At 44.0% G+C, this 12,220-nt stretch overlaps 1 protein-coding gene across 1 annotated transcript; it reads left to right on the top strand.

The window, feature by feature from the left end:
- The first annotated feature begins 336 nt into the window (after nucleotides 1-336).
- On the top strand, nucleotides 337-11,990 carry PPIG (peptidylprolyl isomerase G). The gene is made up of 13 exons (XM_075284188.1): nucleotides 337-531; nucleotides 3,518-3,586; nucleotides 4,601-4,675; nucleotides 5,878-5,985; nucleotides 6,071-6,115; nucleotides 6,472-6,559; nucleotides 7,356-7,385; nucleotides 7,473-7,618; nucleotides 7,972-8,164; nucleotides 8,539-8,700; nucleotides 9,308-9,374; nucleotides 9,794-9,930; nucleotides 10,477-11,990. The coding sequence occupies exons 2-13, from the start codon at nucleotides 3,526-3,528 to the stop codon at nucleotides 11,603-11,605; spliced, it is 2,241 nt and encodes a 746-aa protein (XP_075140289.1). The 5' UTR covers nucleotides 337-531; nucleotides 3,518-3,525; the 3' UTR covers nucleotides 11,606-11,990.
- The last annotated feature ends 230 nt before the right edge of the window (nucleotides 11,991-12,220 follow it).

Below are 12,220 nucleotides of genomic sequence, written 5' to 3'. Positions count from 1 at the left end.
GGTCCCTCTGGAGTACGGGATTTAGCCAATTCACTGTGAGCTGGCTAAATACTATCTCAGTTAAGGACCTGAGCACTAGGGGGGCAAAAAGGTCCTTACCAGTAATGGGCAACAGCTCACACTGAGCAGGTCCTTACGGCGTTTAGTATTTAGTCACAACCCTTCTCTCTGTCACGCCCACAATCATGCTTGGTTGAAGGTCAGAACAACAAACATGACCCAGAACGTCAATGAGATCTCGCGAGAAATTCCAGCCGCAGTCACTGCTAGTCGATGGCCGACTCTACAGGTCATACGCGGAGCCTGGTCACGTGACGTGTATGAGAGCGGCCATCTTCCGAGCAGACTGGTGCAGTTGACGATGGATTGGATTGTGGCGCGGCTGCTCATGCCTGTGTGTCTCCGCGCTCACTAGTGCTTAGGAGGGAGGTGGGTCCGGCCCGGATGGTGCGCGACTAGTTTGGGCTCCCGCACGCTTCTGCTTCCGTGATCTGGCCGCGGGCTTCCAGTGTGTCCCCTGCACGGGCTGAGGTGAGTGCTCGGGTCCTGCATCATCCATGGACGGCTCTACAGCTCAGTCCTGCAGCAGCCGACGGGGCATTGCTAATTCTACTCCATAGCTGAAAATCCCACAGTGCATCTGGAGCTCTGCAGAACTACAAGTCCAAGTATACACTAATATTACCTTCCTTGTATTTATTTGTGTATATTAGGAGTACTACAAGTCCCAGCATGTGCAAAAATGTCCCTGGTACATGTAGATGCCCTGTAAAGCAGCCTGTGGTGGCCAAGGCATGCTGGGAGTTGTAGTTCTGCAGCAAATGATGCGCCTTGTTGGACTACTAGTCCAAGAATATCTGTTACTTCTTGCAGGTGTCTTGAAAACAATGATGTGACAGAATACAGGCTGCCCAAATAGTGCCCTGTATTCTGCGGATGGATCCGGTATATCTCTGGGTGAAAGTTAGATTTGTTTTCTACTGCAGTTCTTCTCTAAAAATGGGCTACGAAGCAGACGAACTTGAAAAAGCATTAGTAAGGACCTCTGTTGTTATTCAGGGAAATTTATTAAAGGGGTTATCCAGTTAAAGTTGTAAATACCAGGGGCTTGGGATGGGCAAGGGGTTAGTCATCAAGCTCTGGTCCCCTGTTGCAATGTTGAGTCAGGACAGAAGTTTCACCCCAACCTTGGCCCACTATGAATTTAACTTGTAAACCACTTTAATATATTTCCCATTGGAGACATTTTCCTCCACAATCTGACATCCAGTTGTTGCTGCACGTGCCTGGATGATACTCCTCCCAATCAACCATGTGTCAATGATCATTTTCAAGGAAGAATAACAGAGGAACAGCGCCATGCTGAGCTAGAAGAGATGATGATAGGAGAGGTGATGGGACTGCTGATAAGGCTGAACCCGCAACAACAAAAAAAGCTGCAACAATAAAAGCTGTTTCCACAATGTGGGGCTTTAGCCTTATAGACACTTTTTTACATGATGGAAATTTGGGAAACCCTTCTAGGAATTTTCCAGCGCTTCTGCCCTACTGACGCTGGGCTCACACCTGCGTTCAATCTCCGTTCTCAGCTTTCCATCTCCTGCATGCAACAGAGCGGGTCCGGCCGTGAGCAGCATTGAGCGTTTTATGCTCTCCGCCGCGAAACCGTTTTCTTAAAAATTGGACACAGAGTCCTGCATGTCTGACTCTGTGTCCGATTTAAAAAAAAAAAAAGCGGTTTTGCGGCGGAGAGCATAAAGCACTCACGGCCAGACATCTTTCAGACCCATTCAAATGACTGGGTTTGAAAGAGTCCTGCAGGTTTCCGTCTCCTGCCTCTGTTTTGTGCAGGAAACGGAAACCTGCAGATGTGAACGAGCCCTGAAAGGGGATTTACAGATGACTGTGTTAGTCCTGCGCAAGCTGGGCATCTGTTTTATCTTGTCTTTCCTATCCTTAGGAAAGGTAATGAAAATCAGATCGGTGGGGGCACAACACGCGGCACCTCCACCAATCTGCGGGTCACAGCTAACAGAGAATGGGACAGGGAGCACAATGGGGGGAATAAACTAAAATGATATAAATATTAGAAACTCAAATATATCAACAATATTGAAAACTGCGGCAGATGTAATACTATGTCCCGAGGCAATAGAAAGCTGGTTGCACTTAATGAGTAACTGAGTGCCCTCTGCCAGTTTAGGGGATATTTTGCAGTGTGATTTTGTGACTTAAAAACCTCTTTAGTTTCAAATTTTTTATCCGTTTTAGACAGAATTCTTGCACATAAGCTTTAGTTTTGTTTATTCCCCCTCCCCAGTGTGTAGTGACCAAGCCAGGTTACTGCAGCTCAGCTCCATTACTTGAATATGAGGTAAGCTGTAAGGTTTTGGCTCAGCCCCACACACAGGATGGAGATGGAGTTGGCCTGTCCTGAGGATGGGTCATTAATATTTTTAACTTGGAACACCCTTTAGGCTTAGATCCCACGAAGCAAGCCGTAGCCGAAAAATGCTGCAAAAAGACTGGTTGAAATGCATCGCCTTTGTTCCATAGAAAGTCCACAGCATTTTCCTCTGGAGACTTTCTCCTCCTATCATACCTATATGGAAACAATAGCATGTTGCGTGTGGCATGCTGCGACTTAAAAATAATTTTCTTTCTGCAGTGCGTGGATGGGATTAGCCAGACTGTTATCCGTTTGCAGTAGCCGTGCTTCTGTGGCCCCATTCATTTAAGGAATTGGGGCTGTGGCAGCACGGCCGCAAAAGCGGACAGGAATACTAGGACCTGTCCTGAGTTTTGCGGTCCAGACTAGATCAGGGAAAATCCCACAGTCGTCTGCAAGGGGCCTTAATAATTAAAAGCTAGATATATACATAATATAGCTGTCATCTCCTTTGGCAGAAATAACATACTGTAAGGGAGGCCATATATCTGCCTAATATACTTGGCGTCACTTATGTTGGACACTCTTAAAGGGTTATTCTCACCTTTGTAAATTGCTACCTGGATAGGAGTAACTGCTTCTAAATCCTGCCCATCCGTTTATATGGATTTGTATCAATGGTGACCAATAGACCCTATTGACTTTTAAAGGGTTCTCTCTTTGCTTTGCCTTTTGATGGCTTGTCGCATGCGAGGCATACCATCAAAACCTAGATGGCGTCTCATAGTGCAAGTACGAATAGAGCCTTATTCATATGACTTTAGAGAGAATGTTTCTGTTGTGCTTACTCTATGAAGAAAGAATTATAGCAGCATGCTGGATATTCACCACTGCAAATGGGTGCAGATACAGTCTGGAGAATGCAAGGAAAGCTGCCCCAGATAAAACCTGTGCTAAGAATATGACATTCATTCAGAGCTGTAATGTACCCATGAGGATTAGACCTTAAGACCTGGAGCTACCAGTTGGCAGCCAGTGTGCTGGCGGGAGAAACATGTGATGTATACTTGCTGTATTATTTTTTGTTCTTGGATTGCATCACCTCTCAAGTTTTTCCTTTTTTCCCAGTGGAGATCATGGGGATCAAAGTGCAGCGTCCTCGTTGCTTTTTTGACATATCAATCAACAATGTACCAGGTAAGTCTGAGTTAAATAAATATATATATATATATATATATATATATATATATATATATATATATATATATATATATATATATATATAAAACTTTATATATTGTACGTATGTGTGTATGTTCATTAACATGCCTACACCTATAACTGGTATCTTTGGATTCCTTTTCATTTCTTTATGTTCCAAAAATCAGTAGATTTGGCCTAAGTACCCAAACTAAAGGCCATGGCAGATATAAAAGGCATCCCATAGACTTTCAACACTCCAACTATTGTGTAACTACAACTCCCACCATGCTACAGTCATGTCAGTGGGACTTCCAAGGACAGCCGAGCAAGTAAGCATGCTGGGAAATGTAGTTTAACAGCAGCTGAAGTGCCTGAAAGTTGCTGCTCCCTGTCTACAGTACTTGGTAAACTGAAGACCATTTAGTCTTCAGTCCCTTCATATCCATGACCTATCCTTAGGATAAGGAGGTCCAACACTTAGTAACCCCAACGATCAGCTTTTGTTGCTGCTGGATCTGCACGGTGTATACAGCTGGAAGGAGACCGCTCTGTACATTGTGCAGTGACCGTGCTAGGGTGCTCTTGCTCGGCTCCCATTTATGTGAATGGTAGCTAAGCCGCAGTAACCCAGCACAATGGCCTGAGCTGTCTGCTTCCGATTCTGGCAGCTGCTATCCGACACCTGACACTACAACTGATCTGGTCATCAGTACCACAAGGCTGGCCAACCCCCTTAAACAAATTGTCTAACAGCAGGAAATATAATCCAGAAATCCAATACTCAGTGAACTCCCTCCACTGATGACATCACGTACATTCACTTTACCACTGCAGCCAATGGCAGGCCTTGTACTCAGCACTGAGGTCACGGTGCGGCTGCTGTAGAATAACGTACGTCATCCCTGGAGTGAAATAAATAAGAGTCGGTCACGTCTGCCGTGGAGTTCCAGCACTATATTCTGTACATTTACAGATTTTCTGACTGCTCTTTTTATTTTTTCCCTCCAGCTGGAAGAGTTGTCTTTGAACTTTTTACAGATGTTTGTCCAAAAACATGTGAAAATTTCCGCTGCCTCTGCACAGGTTGGTCGATACATTTTTGGATATGTCAGTTACCTGAGAACATTTGGGGCTCTACGCCGACTTTAGGTCACCTGCGAGTTGCTTTAAACTTATGACAATTGTCCTTCTCTAGTTTCCATTAAAAAAAATCTGAAGAATTCTAAAAATCTTTGTCACAAGTCATTTGAAACTTTTTTCCCCTACAGCAAAACATGAAGGTTGTGGGTGACCGTACAACAGTGTGACACGTAGCTAGAAGAGAATAAGCCAGGCCATTTAAAGAGGACCTTTCGCCATCTGGGGCACATGCGGTTTAATACACCGCTAGAAAGCCGACAGCGAGCTGAATTCGGCGCAGTGTTGGCTTTCCCGTTCTGTGCCCCCGGTGAAGAGCTATCGGTTCCGGTACTGTAGCTCTTCACTGTCAGAAGGGAGTTTCTGACAGTCAGTCAGGAACGCCCTTCCTCACAGTGGCATCTATTGTGTTGTACTGTGAGAGGGGGCGTTGCTTACAGCCCATTGATGACGCTGAGCAGTGAGGAACGAGTACTATCAGGAGGGGAGGGGGCGTTCCTCACCGCTCTCACAGTACAACGCAATAGATGCTGCTGTTAGGAAGGGCGTTCCTGACTGACTGTCAGAAACGCCCTTCTGACTGTAAAGAGCTACAGTAGCGGGACTGATAGCTCTTCACCGGGGGCACAGAACGGGAAAGCCGACAGTGCGCCGATGGCGAAAGGTCCTCTTTAAAGAAGTTGACCGGAGGGGGTGTATTAATGTATTTATATGGACCCGGAGGTCCCACAGCATAGAGACATGTATTCCTCAGTCAGACATGAGTGGATATGTGTGTATCTATGTGTGTATACATGCCTTTGTGGCTGCAGACCCCTAACAGATGAGGTTGCAAGTGCCCCGCTCTGGGTCTCTTCAGTAAATCACGCCAATAACGTCCCCCTTTATCACGACTGACCATTCCACTGTTATCGTTGTCCGTAGCATTGAAACCTAAATGGGACCAGAACAAAGGCCCTGCTGTATATCTTTACAGTAAATATGTTGCGGCCAGATCTCCATGCCAAAGCTCTATTTAGCCTGTTCTGTTCCACAATGTACTTGAGCAGAGGATCTGACATGGACGCCATTGTCACATTGTTTTATGTTGTTTTTATGAATTTTTTTAGATGTTTAAAGGACATGCCTTCCACTGTTTTCCTATGTAGGTGAAAAGGGCATTGGGAAAACCACCCAGAAGCCATTGCATTACAAGAACTGCTTGTTTCATAGAGTGGTGAAAGATTTCATGATCCAGGGAGGTGATTTTAGTGAAGGTGAGCCCTTGTTTTTCCATATAATGTGGCCATCTTTGTCTTGGAGTTAAGCATTTATTACATCCTGCAAATTTTGTACTTTTAGGAAATGGAAGAGGCGGAGAGTCTATATATGGAGGGTTCTTTGAAGGTATGCGCACCATTATTATGATGATAAAGTTATATAAAGATACATTAGTCAGATGTCTCGTATCATTTTCTAAGCTTTCAAAATCCTCCTGTAACTCTGTTTATGAAGGTCCTGGGCAGACTCGTGTGTCTTCATGGTCCCAGACTACATACAAGCCTTGAGTGTAGTCTGATCCTGTAAAAAATAAAAATTGAGTCTTCAGTAGATGATACCTATTATTGGCTAACTAAAAAGATCAAGAAAGATGGCAAGCTTTCAGGACTATGTGGGGTCTCCATCAGGCTTGGTCTGACCCTGCAGTCATGGATTTCCTTTATGCCCTCTTCTTGCTTACCTGCTGTTTCTTCTTCCTCCAGATGAGAGCTTTTCAGTTAAGCATACCAAGGAATTCTTACTGTCCATGGCCAATAGAGGCAAAGACACGAATGGGTCACAGTTTTTCATGTGAGTACCTCTTTACATTAATATGTAGGGTTATACCTCTAGGACAGGGGTGCCCAATACGTCGATCGCGATCTACTGGTCGATCGCAATGGACGTATGGGTCGATCGCGGGATGAAGGGATCCCCGGTGTCTGCTTGTTCACAGTGCAGGCTGAGAGTCGACTCTCAGCCTGCGCTGTGAACAAGCACTCCGGACACTTGCAGGCCGCTCTTAGGGATGGAGGGAGCCGGGGTGCTGCTTGTTCACAGCGTAGGCTGAGAGTCATCTACGGACACTGGCAGGCGGGGCTGCCGCAGCCCCAGCCTACCAGTGTCCAGAGATAACTCTCAGCCTGCACTTTGAACAAGCAGGGGATCCCTGGGCGGCCACAGAGCGCCGCTGTCTCCTGCTCTCACGCTCCGCCCGGCCCTGCCCACAAGAAGTGGGTAGTAGATCTTTCGACTTGGTCATATAATAAAGTAGCTCACATGCTGACAAAGTGTGAGCACCCCTGCTCTAGGACATGCCTAGTGTATATGTCCTATCATAGAGGTGGCCCGATACCTGAGACTTTTTCGATTAGTCAGAGCAAAGGATGATGTAGAGAGTGGTTTGCACCCTGGAAGGATTCGCACAGCCATATATTTACATGGTCACCCAAGACTGCCAGGTAGTGGTGGTAGTAGTAGTAGTAATGCACCTAAAGTGTTGTCCTTGGGAAATGGAAAAGTGTAATGTTTGTACCTTATTATGCAGCTAACCGTGTTTTTTTGTTTTGTTTTTCTCCTATGATTTTATTTATCTGAACCCTTTCAGAACAACGAAGCCGACGCCTCATTTGGATGGGTAACTATTCCTTGCGTATTGCTTATACTTTGTACCATGTCTTTTGGTTCGCCTGCTAATTGACTCTTATATTCTTTGTCTTCGTAGACTTCATGTTGTTTTTGGACAATTAATATCTGGGCAGGAAGTAGTGAGGGAGATTGAGAATCAGAAAACAGACGCCTCCAGCAAACCAACAGCGGAAGTCAGAATACAGAATTGTGGCGAGCTCGTCCACGTCCAGAAGTCGAAATGTGAGAATATATTACTATTTTGTATTAATGTATCATTACAGACCGTAGCAGGTGTCAAACCTAACCTATACCTGTATTGTGATGCCTCGTTGCACCAGATGTTTATTGGGAGACTTGGTGTGGGATTATTGCTGCTCCGTACTTACATAATATGTTACCCATAACAGTCTATGGCCCCAAAATATTCAAGTCCTATAGGAATCCCACAGAAAAAAAGCAAAACCTGCTCCCCCAGGCACAAGTATTGCTACTACTGAGCAGTAGAAACTGGTGTTGGATTGTATTAATATATTTAAGTAAGTTTCCCACCTTAACAATTGTCTCATATTGTAATTTTTCAACTTAATTATTAGCTAAGAAGGAGAAGAAAAGACACAAGTCGTCCTCATCCAGCGACACGGACGGCTCAAGCGATTCCGACTCTTCTTCTGATTCCTCTTCTGACTCCGACGAGGAGGAGAAATCCAAGAAGAAAAAGAAAAAACATAAGAAAAATTCAAAGAAACAGAAAAAGGAGAAGAAAAAGCGTAAGAAGAACAAGAAAAGGTAATTTGGGGTCTTGTTTTATCTCATGGGGGGAAGGGGGTGCTTAGTAGTAGCAAACTAAAGGGATATAAAATGGCAAAAAAAAAAATCAAGTATCTTGGGATATTGTAATGATGCCGCGGATATAGAGGGACACTAAAACTGCCTTGTAGACCATGATAATGAAGACATTAATAGAACAACATCATGTAGATAGAAAGTAGAATGTAAACCAGCGCTGGAAGTAGTTTTGGTTGCTGAGAAGCGATTTTCTTCAGATGGTTAAATGTCTTCGTCTACATCGTGTGGGATTTGATTGACCTATAGATACACATGAGCTACGGGACAGATTTCCTGTTTGTAGATGAGAAATACGATTTGTCTTTATCTTCAAGTTCTGAGAGCGAAAATGAAGATCAAGAAGTTCAGGTGACCTCCACTGTCCGTCCAGAAGAGATCCCCACTGTGCCGGAGAACAAGTTTTTGATGAGAAAGAGCCCCCAGAGAGCTGACGAGAAGGAAACGAGAGTAAATAACAGAGAACGTGAGCGCGAAAGGTAAGTGCGTAGTAGGAAAGGTTTCTCCATGTGGCCATTACACAGTAGATGGTTGTACTGCTGTCATCTCTTCCCCTCCCTATACATAGCATGCATGTTTTTTGCAGGGGTGTACAGTGGGCATGCAAGGGGTGTCGTTTCAAAATGGGGTCACTTTTGGGTGGTTTCCAATGTATTGGTAATCTAGGAGCTCTGCAAATGAGACATGGCACCAAAAACTATTCCAGAAAAATCTGCTTTTCAAATGCCAAGTGTCCCTGTTTCTCTTCCATGCGCTGCTGTGTGCCCAAAAAAAATCAGTTTATACCCACTTTTCATTTCACATTTTGAAATGTTTTTTGTTTTTTTTTCTTTCAAAATTTCCTTCTAATTTCCTAATTTGTTTCATAAACACAAAAATATTGATCAATGTTTACCACGAACATGAAGTACAATGTGTCACGAAAAAACAATCTCAAAATCACTTGCGTAAGTCGAAGCATCTCAAAGTTATTGCTGGATAAAGTGAGTCACGTCAGTTTTGCAAAAGGAGGCCTGGTCCGTAAGGCACTTGTAGGCCTGGTCCTTAAGCGGTTAAAAAGTTTTTTTTTTTTTCCTTTTTAATTAGCTCGCTTTATCAGAGAAGACTGTTAGTAACCAGATCTGGAAGAAAGATCAAGGGAAGAGGCCCCAGAGTAAGTTGTTTCTGCTTTCTCTCCAGTGAACTATGTGGAGTCCACTCTCCCAATATATATACACTAAAAAATAAAGTAACTTTTAATTTAACAACTATTGCAAAGTTCCTTAGCATTTTGTATTTACGGCTGTACGTACCCTGCCGCACATCTCCATGGTAATAGGCTACAAACTGTGTAGTCGGATCCTGCACTTCTTCTGAGTAACCTATTAGCATACAATGGAATGGAAATGGAAAATATGAGACTTTAGTACGCCCCACAGAATTTATTTCCTATTTGTTACCATGGACATACATAATCTGCATCGCAACTGTAGCAAACGCCTGCACGATTAGTAATGTAACCAAAGTAACTCCACCAGTCGTACACGTCTTGGTTTGGTTTCATGGTTAATACATTTTTCCTTTCCTTTTTAGCGCTACCGAACACCCTCGAGGTCTAGGTCTAGAGAACGTTTTAGAAGAAGTGAGACCCCTCCTCACTGGAGACAGGAGATGCAAAGGACCCAAAGGATGAGATATTCTAGTGGAGAGCGTTGGATCAAGGGAGATAAGTATGTTGTATTGTGGAGTAGAACATCAGTGTCTGGATGTGGTTGTGTAGCCTGAAAGGGGTTGGGTGGGGAAGATGCCATTAAAGGGATTCTACCATTAAAATCACATTTTTTTTTCGCGTTTACACGTAGGAATAGCCTTAAGAAAGGCTATTCTTCTCCGTGTCGCCGCTCGGTAGAAATCCCGGTTTTCGTCTGTATGCAAATGAGTTCTCTTACAGCACTGGGGGCGTCCCCAATGCTGCGAGAGGAGTTTCCAGTGCCGCCTCCCTTCAGTAACGGCCTCTCCCTGTGTCTTCTTCCAGAGCTTGGTTCAAACTTCTAGGCCTCGGGCAGAGCCGATTGTGCATGCCCATGGCCACTTACACAGTAAGTAAGTGGCCATTTTCTTGTGGCCTGTGGGCATGCGCAGTCGGCTCTGCCCGAGGCTTAGAAGTTCACAGATAGGATAGACTTTGTATTTTCATGGTTCTCGTTTATTAGAGTATTATGGAGATGCCTGAAGAAGAACCTCTAATCTATGGGGTTTTTGTTTTGTTTTTACAGGAGTGAATTGAATGAAAAAGAAGTTCAGAAAAGCCCAGTTCGAGGAAGAGAAAGGAAACCATCCGATCAAAGAGAAGAATCCGAGAGTCCACACAAAAGAGGTGATCATAGGAAGAAAAGTAAAGACCGCAAACCTAGCAGCAAGGAAAGGGAGTCTAAAGATGATGAAAATAAAGAAAAAAGCCGGAGTAGAAGAAGAACAACATCAGAAAGGAGGAGCGAAAGCAAAGAGAACGTAAAGAACAACAGAGAGGAGAAGAAAAGCAAACGTGATGACAGAAGTGGCTCAAGAAGCAAGGAAAGGGGACACGAGAGGGGAAAAGATAAAGATAAGCACTCGAATCACAAAGCAAAAGACAAAGAGAGAAGCAGAAGTAAGGAGAGGTCAAGACACAGTACATCGAAAAATGAAAGAGGAAGGAGTAAAAGTAAGGAAAGGGGTAGAAGCAAAGAGCGAGCTAAAAGTAAGGAGCGAAACAAAAGCAAAGAGAGACATGAAAAAGCCAAAAGCAAGGAGAGAGAGTCTGAGAAAACAAAGCATCGATCTAGTAGTAAAACTAAGGAGCGGAGCAAAAGCAGAGAGAACAGCAGAAGAGCTCGCTCAAGAAGTAGGGACAATGACAGGACCCGGAGTCAAGACCATGCAAGAAGCAAGGAAAAAGACACAAAGCGAAGAGGTCGCTCTAGATCCAGAGACCGAAAGGGAACGCCAGAGAGGTCCCGAAATAAAAGAAGTAGAAGTAGGGGCGGCTCCAAATCTTCAGATAGGGAGGTCAGTCAAAGCAAAAGCAAAGACTCCTCCAGACGAGAAGAAAGCAGCTCTCAGAAAAAGAGCACAGAGAAGGAAAGCCATAAACGGCGACAGTCTCGTAGCAGTAGTCCCGACACTAAGCGGGTCCGCAAGTCCAGTAGAAACCATGTAAGCCCAGATTCCAATACAGTACACAGTACCTACAGAGAAGAGCGTTCATCCCACCGAAGGAGCCGGGAAAGGGAGAAAAGGTCTTCAAGGTCCTCGCATGACAAGGAGACCAGCAAAAAGTCACCCAGTCGTGAAAGGGATTCTTCCCACGCAAAAGTAAATGACCAGTCCAGTCCTAGGAGTACTGATGGCAAGAACGAGAAGTGAGATCCTAATACCCTGGCATTACCCTAAAGGACATTCGGTTTTCTCTTTGTGGGTTTTTTTTTTTTGTTTGTTTTTGGGGTTTTTTTAAAAAAAAAAAGCATAAACTTTAAGTTCCACATTTTTGATATCCTTGGTCTGGATCATTTGTATTCACGATGTTTTAATAAACTTTCCAAAAAAAAAGAAATTTTTTTTAATTTTTTTTTTTTTTTTTTTTTTGTAGCTGTAAAACTTGTCAACCGCAGGATGGCGCTCTAGTTTATTTTTGTTTCCCCCCTTCCCCCCATGTAATTTGGCTGCTTAAAGAAAAAAAAAATCTATTTTCTGTGGGAATATAAAAAGTGCATGTTTTATGATTAAAATCACGCTGTTTGGGAATATTTCATTAGCGTAATCCTGGCATGTTCATAGTAGAATCATGTTATTGTACGGTACTGTGCATTAAAGGCCAATCCCTCATGAAGTTGTGAGTTTTGGCCTTCGTCGTGATGGAAATCACACAGGAGATAAGTTTTCAGTGCACGCTCAGGCCATGCTGGTAGATAGTATCAGGCTCGGTTTGCTCCATATTTGGCCTATTCATGACATACTCCGTCTTATTTTTTTGTGAGGTGT

This window comes from Leptodactylus fuscus, chromosome 8 (genome assembly GCF_031893055.1).
Source record: "Leptodactylus fuscus isolate aLepFus1 chromosome 8, aLepFus1.hap2, whole genome shotgun sequence".
In the NCBI taxonomy this organism is placed as follows: Eukaryota; Metazoa; Chordata; class Amphibia; order Anura; family Leptodactylidae; genus Leptodactylus; species Leptodactylus fuscus.
The sequence above is the reverse complement of the archived record's forward strand: the minus strand, read 5'-3'. Positions and strand labels throughout refer to the sequence as shown.

Bases quoted from the DNA above. Each gene is read 5' to 3' on its own strand.
- PPIG (XM_075284188.1), top strand. From the start codon at position 3,526: ATGGGGATCAAAGTGCAGCGTCCTCGTTGCTTTTTTGACATATCAATC. The intron at 5,986-6,070 runs GTGAGCCCTTGT...TTGTACTTTTAG, and splicing joins GGGAGGTGATTTTAGTGAAG to GAAATGGAAGAGGCGGAGAG. The intron at 9,931-10,476 runs GTATGTTGTATT...TTGTTTTTACAG, and splicing joins CGTTGGATCAAGGGAGATAA to GAGTGAATTGAATGAAAAAG.